This window comes from Callospermophilus lateralis, chromosome 6 (assembly GCF_048772815.1).
Source record: "Callospermophilus lateralis isolate mCalLat2 chromosome 6, mCalLat2.hap1, whole genome shotgun sequence".
Lineage (NCBI taxonomy): Eukaryota > Metazoa > Chordata > Mammalia > Rodentia > Sciuridae > Callospermophilus > Callospermophilus lateralis.
This window is the reverse complement of record NC_135310.1, coordinates 132,778,331-132,797,087: the sequence shown is the minus strand read 5'-3', so window position 1 is coordinate 132,797,087 and position 18,757 is coordinate 132,778,331. Positions and strand designations below refer to the sequence as shown.

The window sequence follows — 18,757 nt, the reverse complement described above, 5'->3', positions numbered from 1 at the left end:
AGTCTTCTTAACAAAGACCCATACAAGTTTGTTCAAAGGGCATTGGGAATTTACTAAAGCTCAAACCCACAATCAGTGGAGAAATGAGAATTATGAATAGATTGCTTACATTTAGCCATTGGGCCAGTCTAGTTTAGACATGTATTTATGCTCTCTGAACACTCTTTTAAAATTGTACAATGTACTCATACACTCTTTCACAGGAAGAAGAGAGTGGAGGAACATATTATGAAGATGCCACATCTGGTAAATTTCTCCAGCCCCTCCTGCTCGTCAGGTGGGATTTTCCCATTTTTAAGCTCATTTGAACCTTCCAACCAATCTTCTTCAGAAGGAAATCTCATGAGGATCTTTTCACATACATTTTAGTGGAATTCCATATGATGTCTCATGCCCAGATATTGCTTGGGAGATGCTGAGATTTTGCAGGTTTTCTCTGATTTTTGCACCCCATTTCTATAGCCCATGCTCACTCCTCTCCAACAAGTCTTCTATTTTTATCCATACTCATTATTCTTTCAGAAATCTAAGAATACTGGGATACCCTCTTACTTTGCCACCTTTCTTATGAATCATCATGTCTCTTTTCTTGGAGAATGAACTCCTATTCAAGGATTGTAGCCCTGGGGAAACCCCAGGTAATTATGACTGAATTGTATAGACTTCTAAATAATAGTTTTCCTATTGGTCAATTGGAGTCACCTGCTTCAAAACCCAGGAGTGCTCTTGGTCCATCATTGGTTCAACTGTGCTTTGGGACTGCCCCTTCCTGGAGGACCAGTTCTTACTACATCCTGAGTAGGGCAGCTCCAAAGTGATCATTGCAACTTTCATCCATGCTATTCCTCTGAACAGAAACATCAGTTTCTAACTTGCTCCAAGTGAAACCAAGTGGCTTTGGAAAGGCTTAAAGATATCTGCCTCTCATTCCAAAAGTTTTAAGACTATAAGCAAAAGAGTCTCTACAAAAAAGTTCAATGTAATTAAACTTCCTATTTTCCTGTTGCCCTATTTTACTTGGCCACTAGCCTGGAAGAAATCAGCACTACAGGTGTTGAACACCCCTCCCCCTTACTAGTTTTTCACAAACATGTATCCAATATAGTAGTTTGTAGAAATGTGTAAACAAGGCCTCTGGCCTTGAGCTGGAGCCTCACAGAGATGTCTACATTTTTAAGATAAGAGCAGTTACCAATTGGGCTCTGTGGTAACTGAAGTTCTCCCCTTCTCAGGTGTTGTCCTTGAAGCACTAACTTGCCCAGAGCAGTAAAAGAAAAAGCTGCTTTTGGGGTTGGGGATGTGGCTCAAGCGGTAGTGTGCTCACGTGGCATGCCTGAGGCCCAGAGTTCGATCCTCAGCACCACATACAAACAAAGATGTTGTGTCCACTGAAAACTAAAATACATCTCTCTCTCTAAAAATAATAAATAAAAATAAATAAATAAAAAAGAAAAAGCTGCTTTTATGTAAACTTCTGCAGATGGTGAACTTCTGAGTCCCTCCCTTTACATGCTGGGTATAAAGTTCTGGGCAGATGAGAATACTCGGGGGTTCAAGGGATTCATTAATTACAGCAAAAGCTGTGCCCTCTGAACCTGGCTGCAGCCAAATAAAACTGTTTCCTGCTATCTTCAGTGCCTTGTCTATCTGCCCTACAACATTATAAAACTTATTTGGAAGTTATTGTTTTCTGTACTTTAAAAATGTTCCACCCACGTCTATTTGATCATTTGTATTTGTCCTTCAAAATCACAGATGATCTGATTTTCCTCTTAAAGAAGTTAACATCCTTTTACAGGATGATTTATCAGGCAGAGAATCTGGGTGTGTATGAGGTGGGTGGGGGTGGATACTGATGATATTCCCCACACAGAAAAATGTTTTGGAGATTGTGAAGAATAAATAGGGTTCTTAAAACAATTAATTTTTTAAAAAATTATTTATTTATTTATTTAAATAAATAAATAAATATATTTCAGAAGAATTATTTTGATTCATTGTACACAGTTGCACAGTTGCAGCAGTTGCAACTTTTCATTTCTCTTATTGTATATGATGTAGCATCGCACCATATGTGTGACCATACATGTACCTAGGGTAATAATGTCCATTACATTCCACCATCTTTCCTGCTCCCATACCCCCTCAACCATTTTCTTTTCTTGTTTATACTAATAGCAAATTTTTGTAACAATTTATATTTTGCAGAAATACATATTAAATGCAGTTTTCTATAACTTTATCCCAAATGATAATCACTGTGGGGCTGGGATGTAGTTCAGGAGCAGAGCACTTGCCTAGCATGTGTGAAGCCCTGAGTTCTACCCCCAGCACTATAAAAAGAAAAAGGAAAGGTAATCACTGTGAAAATATTTAACATTATTGTTACAAAAAATGATCATAACATAGTTTGTAACTTTTTTTGCCCATATACCTTTGGCATCTTAAGTTTTTAAAAGTGAGTGCTATTTTAATGAACATAGAAATTTAAATTCACAAATGTTGAGTATTAGGTTTCCCAATTTAAATAAACAACATTTCTTTGTCCATGATTTGTATAGTAAGCATTTCTATATGGATGATTCCAAGAAGATCGAGGGGTATGGGCATATTAATTTCATTAACTATTCTAAAAATGTACAAAACAATTATATTTCCACATGCTCTGAAACTGAATATTGCCCGTTATTTTGTCTTTAGCAATCTGAAAAAAAAAATAATATTTCTTGTTTTAAATTATTTGTTAGGGAACCTTTTTCTATTCATTATTGTCCTTATTATTTGTGTCTTATAAGTGTCTGCTTGAGTCTTTTGCCAGTTTTTCTATTGATCTTTTCATATTTGTATTTTATTATAAGAGGTCTTTGTATGTTAGGAAAATCAGCCCCATGTCTTTTAGGTGTCTGGTATATTTTTATTTTTAACTTCTATTTTGACTTTTTTCATTCAAAATTTTAAAACTTTTTTTCAAAATCACTTTCATTTACATTTTTCTTTAGGATACTTTGTTCTTATTCTTTTCAAAGGCCATCCCCACTCTATAGATAATATAACTTTCCAACCTGTCTGCCTGTTTCTGCCCTTGCTCAAACCACTTCACATCCAAAGTCTGGTTTTTGTTTTTTGTTGTTGTTTGGTTTTTGTTTTATGTTTTGGGTACCAACGAATACACCCAGGGGCACTTAACCACTGAGCCACATCCCCAGCCCTTTTTTATATTTTATTTTGAGACAGAGCCTTGCTAAATTGCTGAGGCTAGCTTTGAACTTGTGATCCTCCTTCTCAGCCTCCCATGCAACTGGGATTACAGGCATGCTCCACTGCATCCAGCACAAGTCTGCTTTTAATACAGCAACCAGAATATTATTTAGTACCTAAGTTTGATCATGTTATCTCTCTGCTCAGAAGCCCCAAATGCTTCCCATCCTGAAGTAAAATATATATATATATATATATATATATATATATATATATATATATATATATATATATCTCCTTTCACTCTCCCATGGTCTTTCGCTCCTCCCAACACCCTTTTACTCATGTGCTCCAGACACATAAGTCACCTTTCTCTTCCTAAAATTCTTCAAATACACTCCAGGATTTTGAGTTTGCTAACTTTCTCTATGAAACATCTTTATAAATGATGGCCTGTTCTGTCAGCTCCTTCAGTCTTTGCTAAATGAAGTCATCTGTGAGCATCTTGTTTAGATTACATTACTTCAATCTCACCCTAAAATTCCCTAGTTCCTTTATTTTCTTCTTAGAACTAACATCCACCATCTAATACACCATTTTTCTTGTTTCTTTCCTACCTCTCATCTCACATACACATTCAACTATTGTCATGGTATTCACACAAAGATAAACTACCTCATGGATTGCCATGGCAATTAAAAAAAAAAACTAATTCATACAAGAATGGGAATTCACAATCCATGTATGTATAGTATATCCAAATATTCTCTACTGTTGTATTTTTTTTAAAAAAGAACAAATTAAAAAAAAGAAAAAAAGGAAAAATAACTTATGTAGTCATTTAAACCATGAGTGAGCCAATCTCCTTTGAGTTTTGCTCCTCATCTTTTTACTAACATAAGCAAGTTCTAGCAAGGAGAACCTCTATTATTTTAATCAGTATAATATGTTAATATTTTCTAACTAATGACTTCCTCCCTGGGACATTGTTCTAACTTCCCAGAATGTTTGTTTGCAGAACTCAGAAAACTATTTGCTATGTGCAGCATATATTCTCTCTCTCTATTCATAACTTTCTTTAACCTAATGTAAACTTCTCCCCATGTGCTACTTCCCACAAAATGTTTGCACACGATAGAGTCACTCTGGCAATTTGCCTCATTGTGACTCCAACAGGCTACAAATTCAATGAAAACAAGGGCAATGTTTTGCTCAAAAGTATAGTTCTAGTTTCTGGAATCGTGCCTGGCATAGAAGGTGAATAATCAGAATTTGTGGAAAGAAGGGGGAAAAGGAGGACAAAATGAAGACAGTATTTTTCACCCATCAGTTAGGCAAAGATCAAAATATAACATTATGTTGACAAGTATAGGTGAAAAACAACATCACCAGTGGGTTCTGTGATTGCTGACTTGGCATTTACCAAAGTATATCCCTACTCTATGATCTAGTAATTCTCTAAGTGTATAGACTATGAATATGTTTTTATGCACAGGAAATGATGTATATTCACAATAATTTATTGCGGCAGCATTTGAAAAAGAAAAATCGGAAGCAATCTACATAACCACCAATGAAGTAGCTATTAATAAATTATGGTACATAAACAATTGAATACTATAGAGTTTTAAAAATTTTTTTAAAGCAAGATTCAGGAGTACCTTCATATTCAAGGTCAACTGTTAGGAGAAAAAATAAACAAGGTATAGATATGTTACAATTTGTGTAGCAGGTACATGGCGAGTGTAATATATGTCTATGGAAAGATGTACAAGATTTGAGAAATATTTGTTGTCAAAACTATATGCCAAGGGACATTTATTCTTTTTAATAAATTTATGTGAATGCACTAGTTATTTACATTACTTAATAACTAAGCCGAAAAATTCTCTAGAGGGGGAAAAAGTTGGTTTGGGGTATTGTTTTGTTTTTAAGTACCAGACGACGTGCCTGTGGCCCCGCAGGCCCATCAATAGAGGTACTGAAACAGGTCTTCCACAGGCTAGCACGGAGGAGAGAAGCTGTGAAGCTACCCCTGAGGCAAAGCTTCCTAGAGCGATCCAGAAATACCTGATGGTCGTGATGGGTCACTAACTAGTCTGAGTGTAGCCTTTGTTCAGGCGGTTTAGGGGTGTCAGCTGCTTCCCTTTTTCCTGTCCACATGCGAGGTGAGTATTTCCAGACTCCCAGGTGGAAAAGAGTAAGGAATAGCACAGCTGTAGTCAGCAGCATTCCCCTTCCCACAACTCCCTGTCGTGGGCGCTATGCACTGCCATTGTCCTGCCCCCCTCCCCAAAAGATCTACAATTTAGGATTTAGGGCCACCCTCCAGGCGGTCCTGGGGTGGAATGACACAGGTTGCGGGTTCCTCTCGTGGAGACATCCGTTAGACCTCATTCCTGGGTTGCCACATGACCTCCACAACCAATCCTGGAGACACAAGTAAACCCATGCATCTTAGATGTGGAATGGAAAAGCCTTTTAACAAAACTGTTAATACTTAGCGTTACTTTCATGATTACAAGCTGCCCTGCCAGGGCAAACCTTTGTCGGTTACTCCATACATTAACTCAGTGAGCAGCATCATTTTACATACATGTAAAATGTACCTCTAGTTAAACTCTAGTCTATCTAGGTAACTAATTTTCTCTAAATTGCATGGTAGAGCACACATTCAAATCCTGTCCCTGCTTTTCTGTTTTTTTATAGCCACTTATAAGACATTTTTTTTCTGACTCAGCTCTGGTGTGTTTATCATTGCAACAGCTTTTGTCATTTCTCTATGGTAACAATTTTTTATGCCTTGGGAGTGTCTTTGAAGCAAAATCCTAAGAGATTGTCCTTGAATCAATCCCAGATAAAGTATTAATGTCCTGGTAAAGCACAAAATGGCTTCAGCCCTGGAACCTAAAGAACAAAAAGGACTTATGATTAAAGCAGAGAACCATTATTGGGAACAGGACTCCATCTTAAGAAGTTTAGTAATTGTAGGAGAGAACTCTTCAGACAGCACTTCAGAAAGCTCTGCTATCTGGGTGCGCCTGGACTCTGTGAAGCTCTTACCCAGCTTTGGAGGCTCTGCCGCCAGTGGTTAAGGCCAGAATGTCACACCAAGGAGCAGATTTTAGACTTGTTGGTGCTAAAAAAGTTCCTGAGCATTCTTCCTGTAAACCTGCAAGAATGGGTGCAGGCACACCATCCAGAGACTAGAGAGGAGGCAGTAACTGTGCTGGAGGATTTGGAAAGAGAGCTTGATGAGCCCCCAAAGCAGGTGTGATGAGACAGTCATTAGACTGATCAGTGTATACAGACCAAGTCAAAACAAAAGTCATATGAAAGATATACCTGAACATAATTCAAAATGTGTACCCTAGAAAAGAACAAGACTTAGTGAGGGACATAACTATGTCAATAGATAAAATATAACTGAGTAAAAGGAAAAGACAACACTAGACGGATTCTGTTTTAGTTTAGAAGGCTAGGATCAGTGAGAAGTTATAGGAAGGCAAATAGGCATCTGAAAGAAACAAGATTTTTCTAACATTTAAAACTACCTATAACTAAATTGGGAGACATACTCCCTTTCCACAGAAGTATTGAAGTAGATTCAAGTAGATGTTAAGGACATTGTAGAACAGCACTGTTCAACAACTCTAATGTGAGCCAGATATATAATTTTAAATTTTCTAGTAGGCACAGAATTATTTAATAATAACTTTATTTAAAAATAAAAACAGGTAAAATTAAATGTTTTATTTAACCCAAAGTATGTAATCAATGTTAAGACATGGTATTTTAGATTTTTTAGTATTGTTTTTAAAATTTGGTGTGTATTTTATACTTAGTCTACCTCCATTTATACTCAACTTTACTCAAGCACATTTTGCTAGGGGCTACTATATTGAATGGCATGGTTATAGAAGAAATGCCCCCATTGCTATAGTTGGGCTAGGTGATTTTTTTAGACATCTTCCAAATCCCAAAATTATGATCCTGGACTTCTGTGTGATCAATGGGAGAGGACAGGATTTTTTTTTATTTTTCTTGGACCAATGATAAAAATTTGACCAGTTTTCTATGATCCTAGCCCCTACAGATGCTTTTTAAGACCCTTTATTTGAAGTTTTTTCAGTTGTCACAAAATCTATCTATGATAAGCCTAATCATACTTCATTGTTCCCAGGTCCAAGCTAATTCAGAATGACAGGACATACTGTTGGACAGGTTGACCCCCTTTGGAATGCCAAGTGAATTGCAGACTGTGCAGCTTCATCCCAAGAAGACCCAGCTGGAACTCGAACTTGGGAAGCTACATAGGAATGGTGAGGAGCCAGTTTTTTGTATATGAGAGAAGAGAGGGTTTCTTAGGTTTGAGGTAACTTAGTCCATTTTCGATTGCTAGCAATACCATAGGCTAGATATGTAATCAACATAAGAAGTTTATTTTTGCTCTCAGTTCTGGTCAGGGTCTAGGGCTGCACCTAGTGAGTGCCTTCTTACTGGCAGAGTCCCAAGGTAACACAAGACATCACATGTCAATGGACAAGGGACATGTGTGTGTCATCTGGGTTCTCTCCCTCTGTTCATAAAGCTACTGGTATTCAATCATGAAGACTCCAGTCTGATGAACTCATTTAATCCTAATCACCTTTCAAAGATTTCATCTCTAAACATTATGCATACCTCACAATGGGGATTAAACCCCAACATGAATTCCAAAGAGAACAAACCATAGCAAAGTACAACTTTCTCGTTTTTATCCTTTCTTTTTAAAGATTTCCCTTTTGTCTTTTACCTCACCGTGGGGAATTTTATCCTCTTTTTACCCTCGTCCCAAAACAGAATGAATTATTTCAGTTTTTCACTATATATATAAAAGTTGCTAGTTGACCCAATGGGTAGAATATAGGGTTTAAATACTCATTCAAGTTAATAATAGCTTACACTTCTATCTGTTGTTATCTAATGATTCTAATTCCAAATTCTCTTAAGTTTTCATTTTGGGACAAGAGAATTCATGGTTCTTCTTATTAATCAGCTAGAGCTGCCATTTAAAAAAAATATATATCATAGACAGGGTGGTTTAAATGACAGAAATTTATTGTCTCATAGTTTTGGAGGCTGTAAGTCCAAGATCAGCATTAATTTCTGATGATGTATCTCTCTTTGACTTGCAGACTTCTCACTGTGTCTTCAGTTGGCCTTTTCTCTATTGTACACCATTCCTGGTATCTCTTCTTTTTACGAGGACACCAGTCCTGTTGGGTTACAGTCCTATCTTATGATTTCATTTAACCTTAATTACCTTATTAAAGGCCCTTTTCTCAAATGAAGTCACATTAAGGGTTGGGGCTTCAATGTATGAATTTTTGAGAGGACACAACTCAGTCTACAACATAACACCATGCTAAAAGATGTAAGGAAAAGAGAGCAAGGATTTATTAGTTCAATAGAGTTATTTTAAAATAGCTTAGTGAGTTAAACGGGTTTAGTCACCATCCCAACTCACTAATTGCAAGCCAGTTGTATGTGTATCCACAGGCTACACTAAAAAACAAGTAAATTTTAAGTCCCAGTTACCCAAGACCTATCCTTTCCAGTGCCTCTTACCCTTTCTCTATAGATGGAGGAGGTCTGTTTTATGCTTTTAAATACAAAAGTAGGTAACATAGATGATAAGAATCTATTTTAAGAAGTAAGGATTTTTTTAAAGTTCCTGTAAAACAGAAAAAGATTGGAAGTATTAGGCAGTGGTTGTATCAAGTTTTTATTTTATTTTGATAAAATAATAGATGACTTATTTTCTTTTTTTCCTATCTTCCAAGTCTGTAATTGTGTCACAGAACTACAGTAGGGAGAAAAAATATAAACATGAAGTGGATGGGGGAAGAACCACTCTCAAATATAGATAATGATGGACCAGAGTAGGAATAAGGCTGGAAAAGAAGCCAAAAATTCAAAAGATATTTATGAAGTATAATGAACAGATTTGATTAGATTTGAGGGGATAGTTTTAATACTATCCAAGCTTGTAACTTGGTCCTGTGGGTCAAAAACAGTGCCAGTAGTTGAGAGGAAAATTAAGAGAGAGATGTCCATTTTGGGTGAAGAAAAGTTAAAGGTAGTGAATTCAATTTTTATGTGAACTGTGCCTGTTAAAAATTAGTGTACATAAAATCCAGTGAGCCATGAAGCTTAAATTATGGTTCTGAATTTAGCACAAAGGTATAGAAAGAGATTTGGCAGTCACTCCCCAGTAAATGGGTGTAGAGGAGAAAGAAGGCATAATGTAAAAACAGAAGAGAACTGCATACAAAATCCTAAGGCATGCCACTGTTTAAAGTTCAGATGGAGGAAAGATTCTGTGAAAGAGAAAGAATAGAGGTAAAAGAAGCAGAAGTGATAACTTGAAGCCACAGGAGGAGTTTCAGGCAGGAGGAGAGATCAGAAGGAGCTAATGCTACTAATAGGACACAAGATAAAGACCAATAAATATTTCTTAGAATTTGGCATTTAGACATTAATACCCTCAGCAAGAGTAGTTAGGGAAGGGGACAGAAGCTAAAAGGTACAGACTACCTTTCAAAGCTTATCTATGTTGAGGCTTTGCCTCTTTTCTCTGAAGAGGCATAGAATTTTGGAGGAAACAGGATTTGTTCATAACAGAGTTCATTATAATGGTGTTACATGTCAACATATTAAATTCTACCATGTAGAACACAGTATTGCTCATCTATTCAACACTTCAAATTCTAGATGATCCTTCCTTCTGCTTTTCCATTAATACTTCTGGGCTGTTTTCATTCTGCTTTCTGTTAGCATAAATCCAGAAAAACACAAAATTGAAGAAGCCTGAACATATGCTGCTACCAAAGTCACCTTTCAAGGGAATACTATATAATTAAAATATGAGGCTTCATGAAATCTAGGTATTATGTGAAGCCTGAGAATTCTTAAGGAAGTCCATTTTGTCTATATTGAACATTACACGTGTGACTTTTTTCCAAGTTATACCACCAGTAACCTTCCACAATTTTTGAGTTCCACACTTTCCACCAAAAAAAAAAAAAAAAAAAAAAAAAGACAAGCAAAACAACAAAAGAAAACAATCCCTCAAAAATCAAGGCACATATATTTCAAGAAGTGCTTTTCAACTTTTTTAAAAGTATGTAATGTCTGGTCCAAGACCTCACTTTATTAATCTTTTACTGGTACACTATAATTATAATATATTCACTGTAGTATATTTATACCTGCACATAGCATAATTTGGTATATATCATTCCCCATTACCTCCCTTTTCCCTCCTATCTTCCCTCCTCCTGATCCTAATTTCTCCCTGTTATTTTCACAAGATCTTGTTTCTCTCCTTCTCTTCTCTCTAGCTTTCACAAACAAGAGAAAACACATGACACTTTTTCTGAGTCTGGCTTATTTCACTTAGTATGATGTTCTCCAGTTCTAACCACTTTCTTGATAATAACATAAATTCATCCTTTTTTATGCCATGCCCTCATTTTACAGTGGATTTTACCCATAGTGGCTTGTTCAAGTTTCCATAAGTAGTTACAGGAAGAACTGAGATTAGAATCAGAACCTGGGTCTCATGCTTACTAATCCAGACCAGTTTTTTAAAACCATTATGATATTGTACCAAAAAGCCAGTATATTTTAAAAATAAATTTACTGTTGAATAGAAAGAATACTACAGTGCTTTAATGCAGTATTATTTTATTTCTTTATTTATTGTATACGTATCAACAAGACAGTGTTACTACTGGCTGTTGGCTAGGGTAGTAGGAGTCATTTCCATGTATAAATAACTGAGAATTACAATAATAGTCATTTTATATAGAATGATCTTTATAACTGACAGAGAACTTAGATACCTAAGTATCTTAACAATTTTTTTGTAACACATTTTAAAGTATTTCAAGGACTGAGAGTTCAAAGCCAGCCTTAACAACTTACAAGGCCCTAAGCAATTTAGTGAGACCCTGTCTTTAAATAAAATATCAAAAGGGTTAGGGATGTAGTTCAATGGCTAAGCACCTCTCAATTCAATCCCCACTACCAAAAAATAAATGGGATCTTTTCTGAATATGCTGTAACACTGACTTTTTCTATTAGTGTTAAGATATGTCAAACTCAACTCTGTTCCAATTTTATATCACTCAATATTCAACACTAGTGGCTGGGGTTGTGGCTCAGTGGAAGAGCACTCACCTCACATGTGCAAGACCCTGGGTTCCATCCTCAGCACCACATAAAAATAAATAAGTAAAATAAAGGTGTTATGTCCAACTACAACTAAAAAATAGTTTAAAAAATTTAAAAAATATTCAATATTGTCCTTTTTATTGGTTCTTTTTAGTTATACATGACAGTAGAATCCATTTTGATATAATTGTATAAGCATATAATATATCTTATTCTAGTTAGGACTCCATTCTTATGGATGTACAGGATGATGGGATTCACTGTGGTGTATTCATATGAGTATGTAGAATAATTATTTTGGATCCATTCCACTCTTTTTTCTTTACCTCCTCCCTTCCCTTTATGCCCCTTTGTTTAATCTACTGAATATCTTTTCTTTCCCTTTTCCCCCTTATTGTCGGTTAGCTTCCACATAACCAGCAAAAACATCCAAACTGGTTTTTTGAGACTTGCTTATTTCACTTAGCATGATAGTTTCTGGGTCTATCCATTTATTTGCAAATGTCATAAAGGCATTCTTCTTTGTTGCTGAGTAATATTCCATTGTGTATATATACCACAATTTCTTTATCCATTCATCTATTGAAGAGCATCTAGGTTGGTTCCATAGCTTAGCTGTTGTGAATTGAGCTACTGTACACATTAATGTGGTTGTGCACTGTAATATGCTGATTTTTAATTTTTTGAATAAGCAGGGATTTGGATAGTTGGGTAGTTCCATTCCTAGTCTTTTGAGGAATCTCCATACAGGGTGTTTGCACCAGTTTGCAGTCAGCAATTTATCAACCCTGATACAATGTATCAACCAGAGTTTCATCCCTGTTCTTTTCCCCATAGACTGTCAGAGAGCTAATACACATGGATATCAATTAATATTTGTGAATTTATCTTCATCTCAGTGACCAGCAAAGCTAGAACCTATCTGGAATTATCTGATAAGGACTCTTGTTATTACATGTGCCACAATAACACTGGAAGATGGTCCTGGCTGTGAGTTGGGGAGATAGTGGTTCAGCATGACAAAGTAGGTGCTACTACCCTTCAAATCATCAACACAACCATTTTATTTAAAAATTCAACTCAAATATTTATTTGATACTTGCTGTGTGTCAAGTTCTACACTCAGTCTGGGGTTGAGAACATGAGGATTAAGAAAAGAAAGACAACACATCTACTTGGGGAGATTAGGGAAGACTTCCCAAAAGAGACAGTATTTGAGATGGCCCTTGAATCAGGGGAAGGGCAGTGTTTTTCAAAGTGTGATCCCTGGAGCATCAGTATGCATCTTTGCAGGAAACTTACTAAAAATGCAAATTATTGGGTTCTACCTAGACTACCAATTCAGAAGCTAGTGGGTAGGAGAACCTCAGTAATCTGAGTTTTAATAAGCATTTCAAGTAAGACTGATGCACAATAAAGTTAGAAACTATCAAGCTAGGATTTAGGCAGAAGAAGACAATAGTGAAGATATCAGTTTCAGGAAAAAAGTCAACCCAGAACATACTTTAAACCATCTGCCACTACTTTCTGCTTATTTTCCTTTTATATACCCTGACCTGCATGCTTTTCACTCTGTTTCCAACTAATTATCCTCTATACATGCTCTTTCTTGGAGGATTCATTATATTCTTATATTTTCATTATATTCCTCTCATACCCCACATCTTATTTTCCTCTCCAGTCAATATTACTCACTTTTTCTCTCACTTACCACCTGTTTCAGGCCCTACATGTTTCAATGGAAATTTTACCTCCCTCACCATCTCCATTCTCCAGTCTGTCTCCCTTCATTATCCTTGGCATATTTGTAGTCCCACACATAAACATTTACCACTCTACCTTTGGGAAGGATCTTCAAGTAGTCCCTTGATCAACATTTATGACTTTCTCTCTCAATCTACTCTCAAATCACTTATGCTGCTGCTGTCTTCCTTTCTGGCTTCTTTTAATTCTTTCTTAGATTATAACTATATAATATGATAGTACCAAAACCAAAATGGTACTAAATATGTGCTATATGTGTTATGACTTCTCATTATTTTGTAATACATTCATAATGTTTACATATTTTCTACCATAGGCTTTTGTTTTTCAAACCTAGACATTCATAATGTTTACATATTTTCTACCATAGGCTTTTGTTTTTCAAACTTAGACTAGGATCTGTTTGTGTACTATTTGTCACCTGTAGGTGACAAAACCAAGACTGAGAATGAAGAATTATCCCAGAAAGATGATATGCCCAAAGATATGGAATTCCTTGGGGAAATAAATGACAGATTTAGCAAAGATCTTCCTCAGCAACCTGAATCCAAAGATGCTATTGAAAATGAGGGTAGGTTAAACTGTCAACAAAGGGAAAGAAGAAAATACAAATGTGATGAATGTGGGAAAAGTTTTAGTCAAAGCTCAGCTCTTAGTAAACACAGGAGAATTCACACTGGAGAGAAGCCCTATAAGTGTGATGAATGTGGAAAAGCCTTCATTTGACTCTCACATCTTATGGGACATCATAGAGTACACCTTGGAGTAAAACCGTATAAATGTAAAGACTGTGGGAAAGATTTTAGTCGTATTATTCAGTGTGATGAATGTGGAAGGCCCTTCCATGTAAGTTCAATTCTTATTAGACATCAAAGAATTCAAATAGCAAATAAGCTCTAATAATATGGTGGAAGTAACAAAAGTTATTTAGATGCTCAGGCATAATTAGTTACAGAGAATGTTACCTTAGATACCTTATAAATTTCCTTAATGTGGGCAAAGTTTCAATCATCATTTAAAAAGCTTCTCTGGACCCAGAGAATATATCAGTATAAAATATCCGTTTATTTCTAAGTTCAGTTTGGGGGAGGAATTGAGTTATTTCAGAAAGCCTTGCCTGCTGACAACACTGTGCACTTGTAGCCCAAGACTGATATTTTCTAGATAAAAGTGAATTCCTCTCTATTCTAATTCCCTTTTACTTACCCATTCAGTGTATGACATTAGGCAATTTTTCTCTGAATTCATTTTTCATTCACATTTTTCTCTGAATTCATTTCCCCTAGATAATAACAGAGACCCAACAGCTATATTTTGACAAGTTAAAATAGATAAAAACTGGTATAATGGCCTAAATAATAATCCCTTCTTTACCTTGAAGTAGGAAGTATGATCATTTTATGGAAGTGATTAAAAAAATAGAAAGCCATCAAAAAACACAGAAGGCTGAGGGAAAAATTAAGGTGTGGGGAAAACAGGAAGTAATCCACAGAAACTACTAGGAAGTGGGGTTATGGACCTGTAACTTTGGATAATTTACTTCTCACCCCTTTTCAGAATAGGAGATTGAATAAATCACTTCTTGATCTCAGTTCATTGTTCACTGAGGGAGATGGGAATAAGTTAGTCTAGAATTATATTATTCAATATGGTAGAAAGTATCCACATGTGGCTATATAAATTTAAACTTTAACTCAAGTACAATGGAAAGTGCCATTTCTCAATGACATTAGCCACATTTCAGGTTGAATATCCAGAATCTAAAACTTTTTGAACACCAGCATGACCCCACAAGTAGAAAATTGCACACCTGATTTTATGTGTTGGAGTGGCAATGAAAATGCAGGCATAAACACATAGTTTATTCAACATCCCCAAGGGAAAAAAGACCCTTCCAGGCCTTTAGTTGCTATACACAAACTTTATTTTCTGCACAAAATTATTTAAAATATTGTATAAAGTTACCTTCAGGCTATGTATATAAAGTATATGTGAAATGTAGCTGAATTTTATGTTATGTTTAGACTTGAATCCCATCCCCAAATAGCACATTACCTACATGCAAATATATTTTTTTAAAAAATCCATCTGGTTCCAAAAGTTTTAAATACAGGATACTCAGTGGTAATAGCTACTATACTCAACAGCACAAATATAGATTTTTAAAATCATTTTTATAATCATTTTTATCATTGTAGAATGTTCTAAATCAATCACTATTAAGATATCTTCCAGCCTTGACAATGTGTGATTATGAATTTAAGGAAGCTAAAGAGACACCTATGGAGGATGCAATAGCAACAGGGGTCATCCCTAGAGAAAATAATAGAAGCCAGCATGGTGGTATGTGGCTATAATCCTGGTGACTCAGGAGGCTGAAGCAGGAGGATTACAAGCTCAAGGCCAGCCTGAGCAACTTATTGAGACCCTTTCTCTAAAAATAAAAAAGTGGGGCTGGCAATATAGCTCAGTTGATAGAGTGCTTGCCTCACATGCACAAGGCCCTGGGTTCAATCCCTAACACAACAAAAACAAAAATAAACAGTAATACTCATATACAGAATTTTTTCAGCCTTAAAAAAAGTGTATTATAATTAGAGTAAGATAATTATTAAAGTAAATATAATCTAGTAATCTGATCTAAATTGAAAGTTTAAATTACTACCCTACCTCTGAAAAGGATCCCTTGTAATACACCTTACACTAATGAGAATCTAGGACTCTCAGGATACCAATGCTTGAAAATCATGAATAATCCAAATTTTTTTCTTTAGACTTCTGAATGGACTTGCAACAAATTTCCATCCCTAATTTGAGAATTTCATAGTAGGACAGGCCCAGCACATTCAAATTCATACCACCATCAAACTGTCCAAACCTCTGGTTTCTTGTCTTTCTAGTAATCATCATCACTAAAAATATCAAGAAAAAGGTGATCTATCTCTTTAAATCCTTTGTTAACAATATTAATTAATCACTTTTCATTCTTGCATTATATTTGAGAAAGGAAAACCACCAGAATCATTTTTATGCCTTGTACAATAGGAAGATGAATCTTTATGCATACCTTGTAAGACCATAAACTGAGTTTTTGTGTATTTGGAACACAAATATATATATATATGTTTGCTTTCAATGTCATATTATCAACTGATAGTTTTTTAAAAATGTTCGGTTTCACACTAATACTTGTTTTATGATTTACTATAATTGAGAAATATTTCAAAGCATTTGAAACAATTCAGAAAAGTATTTCTCAACAGTCCTAAAGGAAACTATTACAAAATCTTTAGGATTAGAAACATTCTTATTTTTAAAGTAAAATAAGGTATTTATTGAATAATAGCTCTTTCCTTTTACCTTTAGTCTTGCTGAGACACACTATAATTCTTGGAAGCTATTTACAGTCTTTATAGGGGAAACTCATGTTTCTGATCTTAGCTGTCCTCAAATTTAGAGAGGCTTCTGCAATAAGAAGAAAGATGCTCTTGACTACTACAAGATTAAGTTTCCTAAAATTACCAAAGACATGACAGACTGATTTTTATTTATCATCTTCTATATAATAGTATATTGAATTCATCTAGTAGTTTTGAATACCTGTTATATACAAAAAAATTTTTCTAGTCTTTTACACCCTTAAAGGCCCAATGAAGAGCAGTTTGGAGCATTACAACCATGTTACCTTTTTTAGGTTTGCTGTGGATTCCAAATTCCCCATAGTGTCCCCCTCAGGTTTGTTCTAGTATTGACCAGATAGGTAATGGTAAGTCAGGGAGGGACAGAAAGTTGTGGGGCCAGAGTCATTGGAGTAATGTAAGCAACAGAAGAAAGGTCAGTGGATCTGGGATCACTGTATGCAAAGGAGGCATAAACTCAAAGGAGATCTGGAGAAACAAACAATTTACTAGGAAGTTTGTAGAATCCCACAGAAGAAACTGGTGAGGGTACAATCTATTAGAAAGAATAGCACTGAGTTCAGTCACTACTATAGTTATTGGAAAAGAATATATATATGTCAGAAACTGTAATCATAAATCACTAAGTTCTAACAGATGAACAGCACTAAAAGAAACTAAAAGAAACTTGAACATGAAGGGCAGTCTCAAAGAGCTGTGTTAGAAGCATTTGTGTTGTTGTTTCTACCATCTTCGGGAAGAGAAGAGGCAAGAATTTGTATTTTGTAGTTTTTAGGAATAGGACCATAAGAGGCAGCTGTAGGAAATATGGGGGGCAGCTCTCTTATTAGACCCAGAGGACATCTGTGGAAAACTGGTAATTCTGCATTCAGTGAGCTGTTTTAGTCAATTCTGTGTTGCTATAACTAAATAACTGAAACTAGGTAATTTATAAAGCAGATAAGCTTATTAGGCTCACAGTTTTGATGGGTCCTCATAGCATTATGCCTGTGTCCTGGTAAGGGCCTCCTTGCAACATCACAACATGAGGAGGCAGAAGGAGCCAACACATAACATTCCTTCTTAACAATCCACTTTCTCAAAAACTCATCTATCTCAGGGGCCTGACCCACCCTCAAAACACAGCATTAATCCAGGCATTGTGGTGTATGTCTGTAATCCTAGCAGTTTGGGATGTTGAGGCAGGAGGATCAACAGTTCAAAGCCATCTTCAGCAACTCGGCTGGGCCCTAAGCAATTTAGTGAGACCCTGTCTCAAAATAAAATTAAAAAGACTGGGAATGTGTCTCAAAGGGTTCAGTGTCCCTAGGTTCAATCCCCAGTACCCACCCCCCAAAAAAGCATTAATCCATTCAAGAGGATAGAGCCCACATGACCTAATTACCTTGCAGTAGGTCCCACATCTTAAAGGTCCTACCGTCTCAACACTGCCACACTGGGATTCAGGTTCCAGAACATGAATCTTTGAGGGGCAAAGCACAGCAGGAGCCAATAGTTATGGATAGATAAAATAGATGAGTATTGGGGGACAGGGCTGTAGGTGGTGCAAGGGGGCACTAACAAAGAGAAAGAAAATAAGATAGAGTAAAAAGGAACAGAAGAAAAGGGGAATAAAAAAAAACAAGGACATAAGAAAAGAAAAAATAAGGAAGAGAGAGTTGGTAAGCTAGAACAGGGAGACAGGTAATTCTAATATATTGGCAGATACAGGTCATACAAAGGTGAACACAATAGCTCCTGAGCTCTGTTAGGTCATTTTATTCTCCTTAAAGTTACTTAAAACAGTTAACTGGTGTTTGACCTTCATGAACTTACTGCATTGTTTTTGTTTGGTTGGTTTTGTTTGGTGTTGTGTTGTGTATTTTGTTGTCCTCTCCTGTCCTGTCTTGATTTTGAATTCTAGGGATTGAACTCAAAGGCACTCAACCACTGAGCCACATCCCCAGCCCTATTTTGTATTTTTATTCAGAGAAGGTCTCACTGAGTTGCTTAGCAACTCACTGTTGCTAAAGCTGGCTTTGAATTCACGAGGGATGACAGGTTGTGCCACCACACTGGCTGCTGTTATGTTTTTAGATAATACCTGTATATTACCAGTTACCATAATTTTAAACCGCTGCCTAAATACCTAACCCCAACACTAAACCGGGCAGTCC

At 36.0% G+C, this 18,757-nt stretch overlaps 1 protein-coding gene across 1 annotated transcript; it reads left to right on the top strand.

Moving 5' to 3' along the window:
* Positions 1-6,086: 6,086 nt before the first annotated feature.
* On the top strand, positions 6,087-14,082 carry Zscan16 (zinc finger and SCAN domain containing 16). The gene is given in 4 exon segments (XM_076859103.1): positions 6,087-6,162; positions 6,165-6,469; positions 7,382-7,520; positions 13,610-14,082. Coding segments are annotated over 4 exon segments (993 nt in total).
* Positions 14,083-18,757: the final 4,675 nt, after the last annotated feature.